Source organism: Epinephelus lanceolatus, chromosome 3 (genome assembly GCF_041903045.1).
Source record: "Epinephelus lanceolatus isolate andai-2023 chromosome 3, ASM4190304v1, whole genome shotgun sequence".
Taxonomy (NCBI): domain Eukaryota; kingdom Metazoa; phylum Chordata; class Actinopteri; order Perciformes; family Serranidae; genus Epinephelus; species Epinephelus lanceolatus.
The window spans coordinates 20,418,320-20,441,137 of NC_135736.1; the positions used below are offsets into that span (position 1 = coordinate 20,418,320).

Below are 22,818 nucleotides of genomic sequence, written 5' to 3' on the forward strand. Positions count from 1 at the left end.
TTGAGGACAAAAGAACAGGGTTGGGTTCTATAAACTTAAGGGACGTGAACATCGCTCTCCTGGGTGAAAGTCAGTGTTTGTTGGACCCAACCACCACCTGTCCCATCCACCCTACTTGGACTTCCGCCATGTTAACTTTTGTTCTTGTCCTGTCGTGTTTCTCCCTGATGCCACCGAGCGCCTTTAAACTATAATGTGACTGTATCATACCAACATTAAAGGACGGCTTTTTTCGTCAGTGTCTGACACCACAAGTCACTGCCCTAGCGCCAGATTTCGATGACCTTGGCTATGTGGCTTTAGCTGAATGGTGTCCTATGGCCACAAGTGACAACTAAAGGACTATAGTAAATGTTAACAATAGCACCAAAAGAGTCATAAGCCCCTTTTACACTGCCAGATTTTCTGCGAATGTTGGGCTGTTTTGCTGGCAAGCTGCGAGCGTTTAGACACACAGAGCCGGATTGGTGAGTTGATCTGAGGTGCCCAATTTTCCGCCTCTTAGGGTAGTCATACTGGCAGAACCCTTTTAGTTTAACAAGACTGAGGCAGCCTTCCGCAACGGGAGGGGCTGTTGAAGACTTGTGGGAGGAGGTGTTGATGATGCCGTATGTGCGACTCACTGGCGGTGGATAAACAGGAAACAGCTGATAGCAGGAATTAGCGAGCAGCTAGTAGCAAGAGGGAAACACAAACCTGACAGACACTTTCCTTGCCCCCGCAAACGAAGAGGCCATTAACAGGCAGGTGACGGAACGTCACTGTTTACGTCACACGCTGAGCTACATGTTTTGTTACTTGCTCACGCCCCCCGTTGCCCCGAAAAAGCCACGTTCTGTATAAACAAAAGTAGGTAGGTGGCATTTTGCTGCACCCCTCCGATTTTGTTTTTATACTGCCAATGCTGAAAGAAGACTGATTGGGCTTTCCTGCAAATTTGCACAATTCCTGTTTAAAAAGGGCTACAGAGTCAGTAATGTCAGTTACACAGATATATTTATCTTATATTTGGTTATTGTAGCTAACATTAGCCACCATAAGGTACTTGTCATACCCAATCAAGTAAGGCTGGTAGGTGCAGTATGTGACTGAGAAGAAAGAGTGTTGATTGATCCCAAGATGCTTTGGGTTGGTCACCACATCAATGCATCGTAGGCTGTTTATATTTATTACTCATCAATCAACTGTTTTTCTCCAGAACACTGCACCTTTAAGAAAGGTTTTGTTTTACAGCTTATAAGTTCAACTTTTCATTTATCAGGGGGAGATTGTGTTATGTCTTACATCTAAAGAAACATAGTCTCACTTTAAGTATTTTCTCTCAAGGCTGTGTAGACTGTGTGTGGTTAGAAATGCCAGAGCAGACTTTCTGGCACTGCATGAGTATAATGATGGAAAAACAGAAAAACAATTATCTTCATGCATGGCTGGATATTAGTCTTATCAGTTAGATCAAACGACCTAACAACATGTTCAACCTGTCTATCACAAAGCGCCACCTAAGCTACTGAACACACCTAAAAAAAGAAAAAAACTTCAGATCTGCATACCACACATTGTTGTGGCATGGGGCCAGTCTGCCTCCTTCTCTCAGAGTCCTATAAAATGTCCAGTTGTCTCAGGCAGAGGCACTCCTCGGAGACTCTCCAGCCCTGCTCATCACCTCCAGGTCACCTCCACCTCCACCTTCACCTCTCACCATGTCTCTCTCTCTGGGCCGCCAGAGCAGCAGCAGCAGCAGCTACAGCTCCCGCAGCATCTCCAGCAGCAGCGTCAGCAAAGGGATGCAGCTGGTCGGAGGCGGACAGACCCGCATCTCCACCGGCGGGATCTTCCAGGACCGCGCACCCAGCATGTACGGAGGCGCGGGAGGTTACGGGACACGCATCTCCCAGTCCTACTCGATCTTCTCCTCCGGGGCGCAGAACGGGGCGTTCAACGAGTCCGCAGTGATCAGTAATGAGAAGTTCACCATGCAGAACCTCAATGACCGCCTGGCTTCCTACCTGGAGAAGGTAAGTAATGATGATGATGATGATGATACAAATTGCTGCACCATCCTTTGAGATTACGGAATGTTTTTTTTTAACAACTGCATCAATACATTTTAATGTAATTCAATGGGGCTCAATTTGCTCCGTGTGATAGTGCATGATCTGTCCTAACGCCAACACAGCACAACTTTAAAGGGCAGGTTCATGATTTTTTAAGTCTGTCGTAAAACACAAGTCAAGTGCTCACATCAACAATTAGACAGGTTTTGGCAGCTGTAATACCCCCCTCTTCACAATGGCCTTTAATAGAAACATACTAATGCACTTACAGTGTAAGTGATGGGGGATTAAGTCCACAGTCCTCTCTGTGCAAATAGGCCTATTTATTCCAGCATCAAATCTAAATAAATATATGACATTGTATTAACTACTGGCTGGATGAAGACTTGGCTCTCGCAGTGCCATTTGACAAAAGTAGCAGCATTGTCTCTTATTACACTCTGATGTTTGTGTTTAATGGAATAAAGATTAGTATAAAGGTAAGGGGTCTCTTGAAATCTTGCCTGGCAGTGGTGGACTAGGTACATTTACTCATGTACTGACCTTACTTAATTACAATACTGCGAACTGAACATTACACATTTATGTCACTTTATATATGCAAACAACTACGTTTAAGAAGCAAATGTTTTATGTTTTATGCTTATATTTTTAATTGAGAGTTACTTTGCAGATTATGATATAAAAACCCAACAATAAGTCGAAATTATTGTAAGATAAAGTAAACAAAAATACATACATTTACTTAAGATACTTAAATGCTTCTTGAATGCATCAGTGAGTAATAATACACCACTGACAGGATAATAAAGTTCTTTTACATTTGATACTTTAAGGCCATTTTGTTGATTTTACAGACATAACCTTAGAACAAGTAAATAATTAAGTGGAGTATTTGAATACTTCTTCTATCACAGTTCGTGACAAAGTAAAGATAGTCTGCGTACCTTAATCTTAAACCAACAAACACAGGAAAAAAGAAATGTGCTTCCAAGCGCCACCCAGGAGTAATGAACCAGAGCCAAAGTGTTTTATAAATGGACCCATCTGTCATCCGTCATTTGTCATCTGCCACTGTGTGACATCACCCTCTGGTTGTGTGTGTGCAGGTGCGCTCCCTGGAGGCAGCCAACAGGACGCTGGAACTGCAGATCAGAGAGTACTATGAAAAGAGAGCTCCTAGTGTCTCCAAAGACTTCAGCGCCTACTTCGCCACTATCGCTGACCTTCGAGCTCAGGTACTGCTCACATTATTCACGTCATGACACATTAAAAAAAAAACTGACAAAACTATTCTGCAATAGAAAAACCAATAGACACAGTCAGCAGTTGCACCCACAAAATTTTAATGTGGGTGGCCAGATGAGGTCACAGAAATTCTTGGTGTGGCACACCAAAACTGAAAGCCAGAACCTAATTTCAGGAATTTGATTATGCTTTTGACGTAGGCTAGTTAAAAACCATGTCAATGTGTGACATGTGTACTTAAAGAATCAAACACTGATATATGCTGCAGTGTCTTATCTTACTATCTTACTATATAATGACGAAAGCTCTGTCTGTGTGTGTGTCTGTCCCACGTTTTTTCCCTCACTGACTTGGTCAATCCATGTGAAATTTGGCACAGTGGTAGAGGGTCACGGGAGGATGCAAATGAAGCAATATTACATCAATTGGCCAAAGGAGGGCGCTATAGCAACCGATTGAAATTGCAAACTTTGAATGGGCATATCTCATGCCCTGTATGTTGTAGAGACATGAAACTTTGCACAGAGATGCCTCTCCTCATGAGGAACAAATTTGCCTCAAGAACCCATAACTTCTGGTTATATAGATTGTCCGCCATTTTTAATTTTTTGAAAAACACTTCAAATCGATCTCTTCCTAGGTAGTTTGACCAATCTGCATAAAACTCGGTGAACATAATCTAGGGACCAATATCTAAAGTTCCCTCTTGGCAAAAGTTGGAAAACTTACTGAAACTGAGCTTCTACAAGGCAATGAATATTGCGGAGGGCGTGGCTCATCACATAAAGGTGTATAACATCTCAAGAGTTTCACCGATCACCACGCAACTTTTTAGGCATTTGACCACACATAATCTGAGGGGACCCCTCCATTATTGACCCAATCAAAGACAATGGGGGTGCTAGAGAGCTAATTTCTTATCTAGGCCGAACTGCCATATGGATTTTTACTAAACTTGGTAGATATGTAGAACAGGACGCCTCAAGGTGACTGGAGAAATTTAACACTAATTGGCAACTAGGTGGTTCTATAACAACAGAAAAATGCTTAAAAATGGCTAAAATGCGACTGATCGCTGTGGCTCCCCCTGTGGCCAAATGTTTTTTTAGACACTTTAACTATCTGCCTTTCAACGTGCTACCTCAATTACTAATGTACAGTTTTAGCCCACTAACTATCCCACTATTGGCAATGGTACTACTGTACTTTCAATAAAGCAATCATACTATCAAATTCACAAAAACTCTGTCTGAATACATTGGTCTTTTTAATGGGTTCAGTTGACTATTTAATCTGCAATTTCCTGTATCCCAAACACACACCATGTGAAACTGTATGTGGGCAACTGTGCACTCAATGGGTATGGACTAGTTATGACTAATTATCTGATGTGCATAGACTAATACTGGCACAGGTAACATTTTTGAGTTCCAAACCATCCTGTTTTTATGTGTTATTTATTTATACATGTTTGGTGATTCATTCTGGTTGTGCTTTTCTTCAAAAAGACAAATATACAGCTTCAACAGAGTACACTGATTGAACAGAACAAAGCATTTACTAGGAATAAGTCATCTCAAGTTTAGGAGACTGGCTGGTACCCATAGATCCCATTTTCATTCAAATATCTTATGGTGAGAGTTCAAGGGACCTTTTTGACACTGTCCATGCCTGTTGTGGGCCTTGATTCCTTGACAAAATTTAGTCTGACTCTGGAGCGTTATTTAGCCACCTTTCAGACAAGCTATGCCGACAAAGTTGGTACCAAAGGATGCTGTAGATCAGTGGTTCCCAACCTGTTTCCTTAAGTGACTCATTTTCTATCACTGATTAAACTGACGACCCCTAACTAACTGACATGTTTTATGGATATTTCATATTATATTCACTGCAAGATAATAACAGTACAGACCAACTGACAAGCTGTAGGCCTACAATTAGCCCAAATAGTGAACACAATAACTGCAGGAAGTTTGAGTGAAACATGAGATTTGGATGAATTTTGAGGAGATTATATTCTGAGATGAGCTCTCCTGATAGTTTCCCTGTCTGTATTATGTAATTTTTAAATTGTTCACAATTGTACATACTTACTTGGCTTCTATTTTGACAAATACAGTGTTTTCCTCTCCCTATTAGCTCTTTGGTTGTTTTAAATGCGTACTTTTCTAATGCAGGACGAGCCTGTTTAAGCAGAGACTGAGGGCTCTGTGAAGGTAGCTTGTGTTCAGGTCTTCACTGTGCCTTTATCCTGTGAGATTAATCAATTTCCAAACATTAACATTAACAATTTTATTAGTTTTCATCACAGAAACACATGAAATGATGAGATAAAGGCCTACTGTGAATTTGTTTGAAAGGGTTTCTTACACCCCTTAAAATCAAGCAGGCCTCATCGCCACCCATGAAGATTTGGCGACCTCTAGTGGAGGTTGGGAGTCCCAGGTTGCCTCAGGCTCTGTAATTTCATGAAATACCATTATATGTGCTAAATAATTAATGTGCCACACTCTCTTTAAAGACAGTAATGTCAGAGTGTCCATCCACATTTCTGTGTATGCTTTAGAGACACATAATAACTCGCAACTTAATCAGTCAGTGACTTTCAATCAACGCCCACTGCAGAGGATTGAGTTTCTGAAATGTTATGTTTTGGTGTCCACTTCTGTATAAAATGACACATTAATTAACTGATGGGTCGGTCCAGTAAAGCAGGCTCAGATTCACATGAAACAGATACAGTCTCTCATTTCCCCCTTTTAGATCATGAGGAGATATGCAGACAATCAACGCATCATCCTGCAGATTGACAATGCTCAACTGGCTACAGATGACTTTAGAGTGAAGTAGGTTGCTTCATGCTACATGCACTCTTCAATAATTAAATTTGGATATAGAAAAAACAGATCTGAAGAAAGCATTAAAATCTAATTTAATTTCAACTACACCTGGCTTCCCTCTGTAGGTATGAGACTGAGCTGAACCTGCGTTCCATGGTGGAGGCCGACGTGCTGCGTCTCCGAGGGGTCCGGGACAGCATGACTCTTGCCATCAGTGACCTGGAGGTGCAGATCGAAGGCTTCAAAGAGGAGCTGGTGTACATGAAGAGAACCCATGAGGAGGTGAGACCCATTCAGAGAAAGTACTATGGCTCCATCTGCTGGTAGTTGCAGCCATGATATTACACACCTGGAAAAGAGCAGGAGATTTTAAAAAGTGTCCGTGTTGCAGGAGATGACTGCGCTGAGGGCCCAGCAGACTGGCTCGGTCAATGTAGAGGTGGACAGCCCAGCGCCTGTTGATCTGACAGAAATCTTGCGGGAGGTGAGGGAGCAGTATGAAGCTCTGGTGGTGAAGAACAAGCAGGAACTGGAGAAATGGTTCCAATCCAAGGTGAGACAAGAGTGCCTGGAAATGTATAAACAATGATAATGACAACATCCACAGATGGAATTTATTGAGTGTGTGTGTGTGTGTGTGTGTGTGTGTGTGTCTGCATAAAAAGGTGGCTAGTCTCCAAACAGAAATCTTGCAACGTACAACTGAGGTGAAGACCTTTTACACTGAGCTGTCAGAGCTGAAGAGGACCTACCAGAGTTTGGAGATAAGTCGACAAAGCGTCCTCACAGAGGTAAAACCGACAGAATGCAAAAACACGCTTTCACTGTGCAGGGTTAGCTGATCATACTTAGATTAAAGTGTAGGTCTGACTAATACCAACACTCACAGGCGCATATGTACATCAAATCCATCTTGGCTTGCTTGTTCATAGTGAGTATAACGAGTTCATTCTCACTCTCAACACGTGAAACACCAACCCTTCATCAGTGGCCCTACATGTCACACTAATACCTCTAGGTACCCCTTCTAGCATCAGCACTGGACACTCAGGGACAGCGTGTCTATTTACGCTGGATAGGGGAGACTGGGGTAAGTTGAGCCAAAGGGTAAGTTGAGCCACCCCTTGTTGCTAGGAAACTGTAAATAAAATTGAGCATGTGACCAAATATTTAGGAGGAAGGCATCATTTTATGGAGTCTGTGAAGGTAAGAACCACATGAGTTAAGTGGTTAGAGATTAATGTCCAAAAAAGCATTTTTCACTCATGAAAGTGAATTTAGTCTGTCATAAGTTTCATGGGGATTGTGTTTAGACCAAAATATATATTTTTTCATATGTTTTATACATCAATTGTGGTATCTGTTAGCTACAAAATGAGGTAGTACAGCTAGCATTAAAGTGCACAATTTTAGCTGTGGGGGCTAATAAAGTCAATATGGTAGCTATGGGGTAACTTGAGCAATTTGAACAGGGGTAAGTTGAGCCATAAGTTTCTGAGAAGAGGCAAAGCTGGATATGGTAAACCAAGTTTTACTTTCAAGGAGAAAGATGAGGGATTCTTCCCAAGAAGCGATGTAATTGCAAAACTCCCCAAACCTCAGAGTCCCAGCAATTTGTATTCCCCTGCAACCTGGACAGGTGGGATATTGAGTAAAGGGGCAGGTGGGATATGGATGGAAGGAGGGAAGGGGGTGGATGGAACGAGAGTAAGATGGAGGGAGGAGTTTAGAGAGGATGAAGAAGGACATATAGAGGAAGGATGATGAGAGAATGAGAGTTTCAGTTCAGAATGCTCAAATGTGTTAATAAACAAGTTCAAATTATTATTATACCTTAATTTCCACAATTGGCCCTCCTGTCAGCAAGGACACCAAACTAGGATTCACGTCTACAGCTTTAGTTCAGTGTTTTCTTTCCAAAAACACAGCTGTTAAGGTTCTCTTGCTAAGCGCACTTTAAGGCATTCTCAGACCTATGTTAAAATGTTTTGAAGTTGTTATATGCAATAATAATTTAAAAAAAGATTGGTACCTGTTGAATTGTGTATTAGAAATAAAAATACACATGGATTTGAAGAAGCGTCTTATTTAATTCAGTACAGACATGTATAACTGTGGAATATCTTAACGCAGGGAGGGAGGGAGAGAGGGGGAAGAGAGATGGTGAGGTGGGAGGAAGGGGGGGTAGGAGGGAGGGCGGGGGGAGGGAAGGAGGGAGATGGCTCAACTTACCCCACTCCTATGCTCAACTTACCCCAGACATTTTTTTGGACATGCTATATTATCAAAACAGTTACGTTTACACTCATTCTGTTTGTTTGTAGGGATGCACAACATCCTGAAATATATGCACATATATTAGTTAGCAACAAAACTATAATAGCCTTGATGTAGTGATCCTGAATATGAAAAGTGGCTCATCTTACCCCAGTCTCCCCTACAAGCTTTGTGTCTTTTCAAAATAAACTTCAACTTCTCAAAGGAAATGAAAATTTTGTGCTCATTAAATGCAAACAGTCTCATTTCAAAATAAACTCAGAATGTAGGTAAAAAACCTAAATGTTTGCTTCCTGAGATTTAGGCAACAAAAGTACGTGGTTTGGCTTTAAATAAGAACGTTTGTTATTGAATAATGTAACGTTATGTGACATACGTCACTAGTGTGGTATGCTACACATACTTGTACACCAGATTGTTATTAAAATAACTTGATTGACTTTTGATTTCATTCAAGACGCGAATGGTAGTTTTCTTGGTGAAAGTTCGGAGTTTGTTTGACCCACCTACCCTATGTGGACTTTCTCACTCTTTATACTACGCCAAAAAATGCCGTCACACTGTGCTGTGCGTCTCATACTGTTGCTAAAGGGTGCTGGGTGCATCTGTATCTGATGCTGAATGTCACGTAAAAAGTGTCAGTATTTGACGAGTTGGGAGTTTTCACTCTGACATTAGGGAATAGGTCACAATGGTGGCGCACATGGATGCAAAGTGGATTATAAATAACCATGCTATTTATGCAGTATGTCCTGAAACTGTGCATTATTTCATGACTGCACACTAATGTATCATATTTACTCTGTTTTACTTAATTTTTTGTTTTTATATTTATCTATACAGTCTTTAATGTGTCTGCTTGTCTGTGAATTTCTGTATCTGCCACTGGAGACACCAAATTTCATCGTGCAGTCACACAATGACAATAAAGGCCCCAATTAATTGATAGATCTCAGATTCCTAATGTGCTTTTAATGTAAACTATGGGGGACAAATCCACTGTCTCCATTCTGTGCAAAAGTATATCCCAAAGTTTATCTGAAGTTAATAAATGCTTCAGCAGTCTGGGTTAGTGAAGATTCTTATTAAGCAAAAACTGTTTCACTGGGCACTAATTAGTACTCCCGTTGGGTCTATTCTTCTCTACTCACACTCCCGTCTGTCTGGCAGATTCAGTGCCTTCAGCAGAATTTGGAAGAGGTGAAGAGTCGATACAGCGTTCAGCTCAGCCAGCTGCAGATGACCATCAATGTGCTGGAGACAGAGCTGCAGCAGCTTAAAGTCGCCCTGGAGCAGCAGCAGAGCGAGTACAACCTGCTGCTGGACATCAAGATGAGGCTGGAAATGGAGATCGCTGAGTACAGGAGGCTGCTGGAAGGAGAGCTGCGTGAGAGGGGGCTGTACGAACAAAAGAAGTGAGCCATTCAGTGTTTATGTTCTTTAAAGTAAGCAAAATATAACATGAAAAATAATGTTTTAAAACAATTCTCCCTCTCTCTCCACAGGGCCGTGGTCATCAGCAAGGTTGTGGAGGTGGAAGGTAAGAATCCTCACTCACTGAACCAACTCTCTGATCTTGTAACAATATGATTTAATCGCTGCACCGTGGTCTAATGATGCGTTATGTTTGTCCTGCAGAGCAAAAACCTCACATCGAGAGGAGAGTGAAGACCATCGTGGAGGAGATAGTTGATGGGAGGGTGGTGTCCTCCACTACGGACACCCAGGTGGAGGACATCCAGTAACACCTCGGCCCACCTCTGCTGACACTAAACTTACATTTTAATGGTAATTTGGCTCCTAAATGGTGTTAATGGTTTCCTCGCTTAATGAATAATTTACTAGAGTCAGCTGTTAATTTGTAATTTCAAGTTGGCTGTATACCTGGTATATGATAGTTCCCAAAGTGGTTTTAAGGGGTGTTTCTTGTGATGATCTTTCCTTGACGGATGTTCACTATGAAAAGTATGAAAACAAAATATGATTAAAATGCCAGAATGCACAGATGACGACATGAATTATTAATCTTAAATGTGTTTTACGACTCAGAAAGCTGTATTATAGTTTGTGCCTAGATTTTAAATTTGCAAATTTTTATTTTTTTGGACATATGTAAAACACAGGAGTTGTAAAAGGGTCAAGATTCAAGATGTTTTAGGTCATGCAAAGAAAATGATTAAAGCTCAGTATTGTTTTGTTGTCTGAGCTCAAGGTTAGTGTCTCTTATATTTTCAAAATGATAACAATACACCAAAATAAAGCAGTCTGATTCTAAGTAAAAATGGCTGGTGTTATTTCACTCATGTCCACCAGGTGTCACCTTTGTCTTTCTCTCTAAAACCGAGGTCCTTGCACAACTTCAGTGGATTGCATAATGTCATTTCGCTTAAGTGGAAACAGAATGCTGCTGCACAAGAGACATTCAGAAACATGATTATTTTAAATAAGTCACAGGACAACAAACAATAGTTCATAAATAGCACAAAATCAAAGCACTATGTTGATGCAATGTTGAACAGGAAAAATAATCGTGTGTGCTGGATATGATTTTTACAGAAGTATGCGGAAAAGAAAAGCTTCTTTGTACTCCAGATACATTTAAGGTGTAGATTCGGTTTGGTGAGGATTACAGGTCACCTGAGCCAACAAAGGCTCATCTGGGTGGAGCTGAATCAAGCAGAGACTTCTGCAGTGATTCACCTGAGTTGTTCAATTGGTCAGTGACTCAACATGAACGACTCCCTTCCTTTCACTGCTTTTGTGCAACACTTTATTAACACATTGTTACTATTCATCAACAGTGCTATTAAATGTAATTGGCCGCTTGTATAATCATGTTGTTTCCGCAGCTTTGTGCAGCAGAGCACATTCAAGTTTAGGCAACTAGGACAGGCTTTGTTTCCCTCACTGTCTCGACTCAACAATTAAAGGCAAAATCAACTAAATAACACATTGTGCACCATTGTTGGACCCTTGCAACTCACATCTAACATACACACAGAAAGTCCTGTTTTAAATCAAAATCCTAACATTGAATTCACCCTCCTGGTGTCAAACTTCATGCTTAATTATAAATGTGCAAAGTTGTGATAGAGGGTGAGCACATGTGCTTTTTGCTGTTGCACTTACTCTGTGGATATTTGATTCACAGAAATAGAAAACTCAGAAGGCTGTGTTACTTCATGGCTGCTTGAAGCACATGAGGAAATGTAGATTTCCCCCTTGCTGACTGCAATTATTGTTATTATTACCAAAACACAGACAGTTAAGTGCTTAATTTTTAGCGCATGGGCTCCTCATACAGTTCAGTTAAGTTCACTCACAGTCATAGATGGATTACTGAATGGGTCTACTGGGTGTCTGGGGCCTGCAAAATGCAAAACATTGCAAAATGTCACAAAAAGACTCAAAAAGACTGCAGAGACACGAAACAACTACATCGGGATGCAAACAGCTGCAAAGAGACACAAAGAGACATAACATCTACGGGAAAGGAGAAAAATCACTAAGAGTCAAAATTACTCCAAAGCAACAACAAAAAATAAACACCAAAACACCAAGAGACTTTACAACTATGGAAAAGGGAAAAACAGTCGCAAAGAGACTCACACTGAGCACAAGAAGACACAGAGAGATGCATAATGACTACAAAGAGACAACAAAAGGAGACTAAACAACTACGAGTGTCTACGTGTCATTCTACTTTACAGAAGAGGTGGTGGGACCTTCTGCATGTCTGGGACCAGGGGCCCTTTATCTCATAATCCACCCACCTATCAAGGAGACAATAAAGATATTGGTTAGTTTTATATCTATTAATGACAGAAAAAGTGAATCTGTTCAGTTCAGAGTTTTGTTGTAAATTTCCAGATCTCTCAGTGCACCTGCACAGTCAAGGTGTTGCATGAATAACCGCTGTAAAGGGTGCAGTCAATATCTGCAGGGCATCGCAAGATGTGAGGGAAACCAGTCTGTGCTTGAAATAAAACAAACACAAAGGGAGAGCATCAGTGTCAAAAAACACATGATCTTGCAGTGAGTCACCGCAGCCCTCACTCCCTCTCCGGCGTGAAATTGAAAGGGAGATATTGTTTTATGTTGGCTCACAGCCTCCATGACAGATACACGCCCAGGTTAAAGCTCTCCGGGCTATTTCTCATGTCACGGTGCATTTTGAGCATACTGTTCCACCAGTGTTTTCAACACATGCCAACTATTTGTGACAACGGGGCCACTTCGTACTCAAACTAAAATGGGCCTTTTGCATTCTGAGAAGTCATTCCCATTAAGATGAAAAGTGGTTTGGGTATGTGACACAGTAAATGTGTCAAAAAGACTTACTGATATGGTTTTTATTAAAAGCCCTGCAAGTTTAAGTGCAAGTACAACTCCCACACATGCCGTGTGCATTCCACAGCAGACTGTTGCCCACTAGATACAAGACATGCAGCACTTAGTCTGGGGTTTAGATACATTTAAATCTCATCCTCTGAAAATTTGAAAAGTCCTTTTTAGTGAATGAAGAATATGCCAGTTAGCAGGAATATCTCAAGTAAAATCAGCACACCTCGTTCATTCTTTGCCTCCCACACAGAAACTACAGTCACACTTCGCCCCACCACATACCATCCTCATCAATCACTCAGCTCAAACCACAGCTCTGCCCTTTTTTGTCAGTACAGAAGAGTCTGCACAGTCTCTCTTTGTTGTAAAGCACTGTATTATAATTCAATATCTTAAAAATGTTTTCAACTGAATTAAATCTGCCTGTGAAGTGTAACGACATATGATAACGATAACGCCGAGGCAGCTTATCAGAGATGCAGCCTATGAGGCAATGTGGGACACAGGTAATAAATAAAGTCTCCAACACTTTTGTATTTTACTTCCTTATAAATTCCTAAAACAAGATAATAACGAGTATCAATACAGACTGAATGAAAACTTTAAATCCATTAGATTAGAAACTTTAACGTGTAGGATTTGCTCATTTTAACCAACAGTACCTTGCTTCACATTCATTACTTTACAGCCACACCTGAAGGCTACCATGCAGCTGCTTACATGTCAAGTTCTCTGTTCAAGATCATCTCAAGCAGTTTGTAATCTTTCATGTATGCAAAGCCCACTTCTCTACCTTTGGACCACTGCTGTCTAAAGGGTGATTTTTAAGTTTTTTTGTTTTTTTTCTAAAAGGAATTAATGTCATTGAATTACAGGAGAAGATAAAATCCCTGCAACATTTATTTTTAAGTTTTTAAGTTTATTTTAAGTAAGTAAGTGCAATATTTAATTCAATTGTTTGTTTGTTTTTTTAAAAAAAGTGTGTAAGATTTAAGGATATTTAGCACACATTGCAACCAGTTGACACTTCATGTGGTAAGGGATCTGCTCAGTGATGATTGCTCAGGGTTTTTGGGAGCTGAATTATTTGCAGAGGTTTCTTCCTCTCCAAAACAAGTGAAAATGCATGTGTCTTTATCAATTCAAATTTTTCACTCTTTTATTCATTATAGTGTTGTCATGATACCAAAATCTTTGTTTCGGTACCAATACCAATATGAATTTTGCTACTTTTCGATACTCTTCTGTACTTTTCCTAAGGAAAAGCCCTTTTGGATACAAACCTTTAGAACAATGAACAGTAGGGGTGTAACGGTACAAAAAAAAATCATGGTTCGGTAAGTACCTCGGTACGGACATCATGGTTTGGTAACTCAAATGTCCCACCAAGTTTGTGTTGTCTCGTGTTGTCTCCCTTTGCGAGGCAGACTTTCTCTTGTCTGTTTTTCATATGCGCCAGCTGCGAATGTTGATACAGGTGTTGTCATACACACCACTTGTGCAATCTGTGCTCCAATAGGAACAAGAAAGGCGTTTGTGTGCATAAATGAGTAAAATAAATTAACTAAATTAATGAATTGAATCAATTTCAAAGTACCGGTATTTTCCAAATGCAGTATAGTACCGTTTGGAATACTCTAGTACCGCGGTACTATTTTAGTACCGTGCAACACTAATTCATTAACAGGAAAGTACACACATGCACAAACAGGACCTATACATGCACAAAGTGGAGCGATGTCAGAGTGAGCTACCTTGGTCAGGGTCCCCGAGCGGGGTTTGGTGCCTTGCTCAAGGGCTCCTCGGCAGTGCCCAGGAGTTGAACTGGCACCTCTCCATGCTCCATATTTGGTCTGAGGGGGGACTCGAACAGGCGACCCTCCGGTTCCCAACCCAAGTCCCTATGGTCTGAGCTACTGCCGCCCCCGTAAGTAAAAAACACTGAATAAATTAGTTTCACATTACAAATCAGTGTTTTTCTGAAACTGCACATCACAAAGGGGCTGCTAACTACAATGGCCACTGCAGAAACACTAACTGCCCAAACTAGAGCCAGTGTTTGGTTTGTCCATCCTGGGCTACTGTAGAAATAAGGCAGTGCAACATGACAGACTCTGAGGGGCAAGGATCTGCTCCCTATGTAAATATAAACGGCTCATTGTAATGTAATGAAAACACAATAGTTCTTTTTTTTCAGGTGATTATAAACTAATGAAAACATACGTATTGTATTATATTACATTTTGGCCAATATATTCCCCTAAATCCTACACACTGGACCTTTAAGTACAAAACTTTCTTAACATTCATTGAAGTAGAAATCGTTCATACCAGAATCTTATAGGAATCATTTGGAATTGTAAAAAAGCTTTCTTAAATTGTTTTAAATTTATATTGTTACTTAGAAGTTGAGATGTTCTCTATTAAAAAAGTGTACATCCATATATCGGTTCTGTAAGGAACTGCAACACTTTTTCCTAAATGCTAGCAGCATGCTAACAGACTCATAATGACACTGCTAACATGCTGATGTAAAGTAGGTCCAGTGTTTACCAATATTGTACAAAGTAGGCTACAGCTGAGGCTGATGGGAACGTCATTGGTTCTGCAGGTGGCCAAATGAGGAATTACAACAATGTAATGCCACTGGGCCCAAAAACACTTTTTTCCCATAGTCCTACTGAGAAGACAAAAGAAAGAGATGTCTGTAAATCAGTGGATACATTTTTTGGAGTGTCACAGCCCTCATGAAATGACTAATTTCACATTCAGGATTTGATCCAGTTGGTCCGATAACATTTTGAAAGTCTAGAGGAGACGCATGATTTAATCAAATTAGCCCCATTCAAGTTAGCAGAGGGCTAAACTGGAAGTGAGCCGCTTGGCTGGTGTAAGTCTCTGGTGCTCTAGCGCTCTGTGGGTGCAATGATGCTAAAGAGTAATTAAAAGTAATTTCATATCGTGGAAATTGAGCTTGTTTGGCTTCATGTTCTACTGAGCATATATAAATAAACAAGGGCCCGCCTCTAACACTGTATCTAGTTCTCTTTAAATATCCATGGTATGTGGTCCTAAACTTAAGTATCGGACTGATTGAATTTTTGACCTGATTTCATTAGATGTGACGAGATCAGTGCTTTTGGTGAAGAGGGAGCTGGACTGCAAGGCAAAGCTTTCGATTTACTGGTCCATCTACGTCCCAACCCTCACCTATGGTCATGAGCTCTGGTAGTGACAGAAACAATGAGGTTGCAGATACAAGCAGCCACGTTTCCTCCGTGGGGTGACTGGGCTCAGCCTTAGAGATAGGGTAAGGAGGTCGGAGTAGAGCCGCTGCTCCTTCAGGGTCAAAAAGGGGTCAGTTGAGATGGTTTCGAGCATCTGATCAGGATGCCTCCTGAACGCCTCCTGTTACAGGTGTTCCGGGCACATCCCAGTGGTAGGAGGCCCCGGGGCAGAACCAGAACACGCTGGAGGCATTACATATCTCATCTGGCCTGGGAACACCTTGGAATCAACCAGGAGGAGCTGGAAAGCACAGGCAGAGGTAACTAAATCAACAGGCAAAAACTCACTGGTCTGAATATGAAAAAAGGTCAGTCTCATGAAGAATACACACTAGGAGGAACACCGGAAAGCTCACACGAAGGACAAGACAACCTAGCAGAGAACAAAGGGAAGACACAGACACTCTGACAGTGGGAGATAATGAGACACAGGTGAAAGCAATCAGACAATCAGGGCAGCGGGAAACTTGACAGGACATGGGCAGACAAACAGACTTTCAAAATATAACAGGAAACAGAATATCACATTCAAACTCTACACCTTAGAGGAAGCATAAGCGGGACTGATTTCATGTTTCAGAACCGTTATGGTAACATGTTGATCAGATATAGAATTAATCAATAGAGATAGTTTAATTTTTGACAGCTGTTTTTCACAACAATGCAAATATCATTTCAGAACAAGGGAAGCACGTCTTTTTTAAAAATCTGAAAAATAGCTTAGATAAATTAAAACTCAACCTTAGAGATATTAATGTATGTATTTGACATTTCACTGAACTGCATGGGGCCTGCAGAGCAGTGTGTGAGAAAATCTTTGTAAAAGTGAGCTGTATTTGAAATGACTCAATTGCTTCTCACTGCCTGAGGAAAATAACTCAGTCACATTTAAGTTACGTGATGTGAAGCATTTGTCCTCAGGACAACAGCCTGACAGCCAACTACCATTAAAATGTCATTTTGAATTTTTTTTTTAAGATTAACGTTCTTTATATTTGCATAGTTCGTTTGTCTTAGTATAGAGATGCTGTTGTTTGCAAGTTGTGCAACGCGTGTCAATGTGAGTTCAGAACAAAAGAACACATCTATTTCAAAACAGGTGCACAGCAGAGGGACGAGTGGGACACAATTTGCAGACAAACTCCTGCACACTGTCTAATTTACCAAATGTGTGTTCAACATCATATTTCACAGATTTTGAGCTATTCTCACATTTTTTGTCAATATACAGAAAACTGCTTCATTAAGTCTTGTGCACTCGTTTGTGCACTCAGTGAAGCATTTTTTTCACAGCACTGCATTGTCTCACACTTTCACATTTCACAGACAACTACACTTCAAATTCTGACACTAACTTACAGTAAACTTTACGTAAGATAACTCAACCAGTATGTTATAATAACATGCTGCTGAAACATCTTCAGTGCCACACCCAAGTTATTCTATCAAAGGGATGTCTGATTGCACAATGTGCACTCTGTTGTGTTCCGCTATAATTTGTAAATGCACATTTACACCATCACTTGGTTCTGCTGGTAGTGCAGAGGATACATGTTTCAGAACTGTGATTGGAAATCATACAAATGTCATAAGACAGTGACAGTTGCTCTGGTAAATTTTCTTAGCTGTAACAAACACTGAAAACACTCCTGTGCTGGCAAACTAGTACATTAATCTAAAAGAAAGAGTGGGGCATCTGCACATGCAGCAGTAATACCCCTCATGAAGGTCTTTAAAGAGCTATGTATAACAGTGTGTACACATGAGAAGTTGGTGTGTTGGTGTGAGAATGCTCTCTCCAGAGAGAGAATATGTCTTCAGTTATATATTATTTGGGGTTTCAAACTATTCAGAGTTCATTTCAAGGTTTCAAACTCTTGGACATTATTTATAGCTGTTTAGCACATGCATGAGATGAGTTTGCAACCTCGAAATGAAAAGCAGCAGTAAAAAGCAACATCTGGTTTGTATTACTCCAGGCTGTGGATGTGCACAGTCTGCACTCGTACTTTGTTAATGAGAAATAAAACAACTCTTTGTCAGATTTAACCAGAAGCGAAATGTTCAATATAATACATCTATTATTCTTATAATTGTCACTATTTGAAAATTAATCCAAAACTGCAACGGGATGTTTAAATGCCTGTAAAGACTTGAAAGAAATACTGTGGTGCAATGGAATGAAGCAAACAAGCAGGAGCTTGTTCTTGTTTGGGCATGGTGCTCATGCCAAAGTGCAATGCCAAGGAGAGTACAGAACATACTGGCATACCGGAGGTGAGCTTTTCAGCAATGTTATGCCCAGTCTTGAATCAGGCCAGGTATCGACTGACATCATCCACATCTATAAAAACTGCTTCTAACTGGCAGCCCTGCAAGCTGTTGTTGAGCAAAACAAAAGCAATCTTTACAATTTTAAGTATAAAATGTGACAAAAAAACCCCTGAAACTATGACTAACAAAAGAGCCAACACCTAAATACTGATTTTCACCCAAGATAACAGAGAGAAAAGATAAAGAGGTGTGTGAGAAGAAGTTTGTTGGCTCAGAGTCAAGTGGAAAAAAAAAAATATTTTACTGATCCATTGTATAATGTTTACAATGCTGTGTCCTTGGTAACTTAACAGGTTTGGCCAGCATGGTATGGCCCTGAGGTTGAAAATTTGCCAGATTTGATTGAATAACTAACCTGAGGCTGACAGTAACGGGTGTGACTGTTTTACAATTTACAATATACTTCGTAGAAATAAAGATAAAGGTTCACATGGATGTTCTGTCTTCAAGCACATTAATATGGTGCACGGGAATAATGGATGAATGAAATAATGAAGCTATTGTAAGAGGACTGCATGTAGTTGTGAGGTTTGAATGAATTCAGTAAATTGCCTAACAAAATGGGATAAAGTTTAATCCCTCTTTCTCCTTTTCGTTACACAAAATGAACCTGAAGGGTGTGTGTAATGGGTGGGGCAGAGCAACCATTTTTGGTAATGCTCCTCCCTTCAGTCCTGCTCGCCCCCACCCTGGAGGCAGAAGCAGCCGCCTTGTGCAGGATAAAAAGGGGACAGAGGTAGAGCTGTGCATCTCAGTCCATCTCATCCTCTCCAAATCAGGCAGATCTCCTGAGCAGTCTTCGCAATGTCAAGAAACATTATTTATTCCTCCTCAGGTGGAAGCTATGCAAGAAGTGGCTATGGTGGAGGTGGAGGCATGGGAGGAAGCTCAGTGAGAAGGTCTTATTCTAGCAGTGTTCATGGTGGTGCAGGTGGCACAAAAATCTCTATGTCTTCCATCGGTTTTGGTGGTGGAAGAGGTGGAGGTGGTGGTGGTAGTTTTAGTTATGGCCTGGGAGGGGGTGCAAGCTTTGGCGGAGGTGATGGCATGGACCTCCATGTAGGGGCCAATGAGAAGGCCACCATGCAGAACCTGAACGACCGTCTGGCCTCCTACCTGGACAAAGTGCGCATGCTTGAGAAGGCCAACGCTGAGCTGGAGCTCAAGATCCGCAATTTCTTGGAGAGCAAGACCTCCCCCACTGCCCGTGACTACTCAGCTTTTGAGGCCACCATTGCTGACCTGCAGGGAAAGGTATGTCACATGACATCTGATTCCTGAATGAGATACCAAAGCATGTCACACTATAATTTATCATAGAATGCAACTATCAGATTAATATGTTTAAAATGATGCATTGGAACTTTAAATTACTGAAACAGAAAAGCTTACATGAATGCATAATTTTGAAGAGACCATTACTATCCTTGTGTTGCATGCACTGCTTTTGTCAAGTGTTATAAGCAGAATACTTAACGTCTACAGAGTCTCTTTGCAGTTGCAGACAGTTAGATAAAAGAATTGTGCTAACAAAATAAAACCTTGCTTCATCACACAGATCCAGGACGCCACCCGTGTCAATGGAGGCATCTATCTGGCCATTGACAATGCAAAACTGGCTGCAGACGACTTCAGAACCAAGTAAGTATCAGGATGAACGACAGAAAGTGTCTCAAACACAGAAAAAAAGTTAAATTACTCTGAAGAAATACATGGAATATGTACACAGTGATGCTGAGGTGCAAATTTCTGATCTCTTGCTGCCTCACAGGTATGAGAATGAGCTCGCCATGCGTCAGTCAGTGGAGGCAGATATCGCCGGTCTGAAGAGACTGTTGGATGAGCTGACACTGGCCAGGTCAGACCTGGAGATGCAGATAGAAGGCCTCAGGGAGGAGCTCATCTTCCTCAAAAAGAACCATGAGGAGGTAAAAACACCTGACATCTGAGTCATCTGAGTGGATTTGCATTTTATTTGCTCTTTTGAATGTAGAATAAAATTTCCTCCAACAACTCAGCAAACATCCACCGTTTTACCGAACTCCTCTTCTTCAACAGGAATTGGCAGCCATGAGAGGCCAGATGAGTGGACAGATCAACGTTGAGGTGGACGCAGCAGAACAGCCAGACCTGAATGTTATTATGTCGGAGATCCGTGAGCAGTATGAGGCTGTGGCCGCCAAGAACCAGAAAGAACTTCAAACCTGGTTCCAAACAAAAGTAAGACTGGACCACACCCTGGTTGTGATATCAGCTGACATTGCCTATTTACAGTGTTATGTGTGTAACATATGTAGTTATACATGACACTGATGTTCTCAAATGTCTACTGCAGTCAGAAGCGCTGAACAAGGAGGTGGCAGCCAGCACAGAAACTCTCCAAACGTCCAAGTCAGAAATCTCTGAGATCCGTCGCACACTGCAGGGCCTGGAGATCGAGCTACAGTCCCAACTGAGCATGGTAAAGGATAATAACCTCAGGCAACTCTTACACACAATTTGACACACCCACGCTATTTTTCAGTTTATTTATTTCTCCTTTTATTTCTCTCTTTCTTTGTCCCTCTCCCTCTCATCCTCCTCCTCCTTCTCCTCCAGAAAGCGTCCCTGGAAGGCACTTTAGCTGAAACAGAGGGACGCTATGCCATGCAGCTCCAAGCCCTCCAGATACAGGTGACTTGCTTTGAAGAGCAACTGATGCAGCTTCGCAGTGACATGGAAAGACAGAGCCAAGAATACAAAATGCTGCTGGACATAAAGACACGGCTGGAGCTGGAGATCTCAGAATACAGGAGGCTGTTGGACGGAGAGGGCAGGTAATATGTTTGCAAAGAACAACTCTATCCTTTCATTATGAACTAATCACTAGCTTTGTAAACTGAAGTATTATTGATCTTTAATGCAAGTGATGTAATTCTTCCCCTCCACAGTGCCACCATTGGAGGCAGTACAAGGACCTCCAGCACGGTGGTAGTGGTCACAGAGGAGCTGAAGGACGGCAAGGTGGTGTCCTCCTCTGTCACCTCCACCTAATCTGTCTCGAGCAGCAAAAGCAACACAAGGGGCCTGAAGAACACAAGCGCAACTTATGAATCCAATGCTTCCTTCACATACACATGTGAATGCAATAAAAGGCTGCCAGTTTGCTGACTATCATTGTGTCCTGTTTGACTTATTTGTGTCTTAATTTCAAATGATGTCTTGAAAGTGGTCTGGTTTTGAAATGAACCAAAGGTCTTATATAATGACATATTTCATCTTCATCCTGACAAGAGCTACTTTAGGTATTTGGTAGGTCTGAGATCATTCTTACAGATAACCTATGTGTTTAAAACCTGCTGAATGAAATAATAAAAGCTTGAGGCTGTAGCCACATTATGTCCTTGATGTAAGAGGGTAGACATTGAGGCTGTGAATATAAAGTTGCTTAATATGCATCCTGAGGCTAGTTGGTAAAATCACAGCAAAGTGTAATAATGCTCTCTTCTCTCCTCAACAATTTCCTCTGAGATACCAGTGAGTTCAGGACTTAAGGCCCCAGAGGCTACACAGTGTTCAGCAATATAGCAGTACAGTCATACAGCTTTAAGGCAGAACATGTGTTCACAAGCATGCATGCTTCAGTAAATGAAGGTTTTAAACCATCTGAAAACACATTTTTAGGCGTGCAACTATACCTACAATGTGGCACTGTAGCCTTAATGCCTCACAACAAATGAGTCCTGGGTTTCTGGCTTCCTCCAGCAGTCCTTTCAAACTTTTCGATGTGAGCATGAATTCCACTCTCTGGTTGTTAGACTGGATTGGCAACTTGTCAAGGGTGTTTGCTCTACTTTTACTCAATGCATGCTGGGATAGGTCCCAGCCTTTCATTACACTGAATTACACTGATTAAAGCTGCATCAGCCAATGTCTGGCCACTACGGGGCAGAGCATGTATGTATTTTATGCAATTAAACAAATATTAACCAATATGCTGAAATTCAGTAAAACTCTACCCTGTTTGCACTTTGATGAATCCTCGCAAAAAGTTTCACAGACATTTCTTGTGTAATACTTATCTAGGGGGGAAATGTTCTTTGAATACCAAGGGACGTTCAGTTGCACTACCGCAGTTGGCCACTGAGACAAAAAGGCAGGAAGGCTGACTTGCCACACCTTATTAAGCTGTCTTAGTATTGCGTGCCCATGAGATTGAGGCATTATTGTAGTACTTGAGATCATTCTTGGTCTTGAGACCACATTTTGAAGTTTTCGGTGCAGTCTTGGAATTGACTGCATTTTTGTCTTGGTTTCAAGACCGTTTAAGACCACAACTGTGGGGATATCACTAAATTCCCTGTGCACAGTCAAATTTACCATCACTGTGACTACCTGCTTCAAATGTAATCAATAAATTGACCCATATCTGATTCAAAATCTGTGCTACTCTTT

At 41.2% G+C, this 22,818-nt stretch overlaps 2 protein-coding genes across 2 annotated transcripts; both read left to right on the plus strand.

Annotated features, from left to right (window-relative positions):
- Window positions 1-1,621: 1,621 nt before the first annotated feature.
- krt99 (keratin 99) lies at window positions 1,622-10,701 on the plus strand. The gene is made up of 9 exons (XM_033624344.2): window positions 1,622-2,015; window positions 3,164-3,292; window positions 6,066-6,148; window positions 6,268-6,424; window positions 6,534-6,695; window positions 6,808-6,933; window positions 9,590-9,834; window positions 9,925-9,959; window positions 10,058-10,701. Exons 1-9 carry the CDS (start codon window positions 1,701-1,703, stop codon window positions 10,162-10,164), a joined length of 1,359 nt encoding a protein of 452 aa, XP_033480235.1. The 5' UTR covers window positions 1,622-1,700; the 3' UTR covers window positions 10,165-10,701.
- Window positions 10,702-19,118: 8,417 nt separating this feature from the next.
- On the plus strand, window positions 19,119-21,537 carry krt15 (keratin 15). The gene is made up of 7 exons (XM_033624345.2): window positions 19,119-19,638; window positions 19,943-20,025; window positions 20,156-20,312; window positions 20,443-20,604; window positions 20,720-20,845; window positions 20,983-21,200; window positions 21,315-21,537. Exons 1-7 carry the CDS (start codon window positions 19,189-19,191, stop codon window positions 21,415-21,417), a joined length of 1,299 nt encoding a protein of 432 aa, XP_033480236.1. The 5' UTR covers window positions 19,119-19,188; the 3' UTR covers window positions 21,418-21,537.
- Window positions 21,538-22,818: the final 1,281 nt, after the last annotated feature.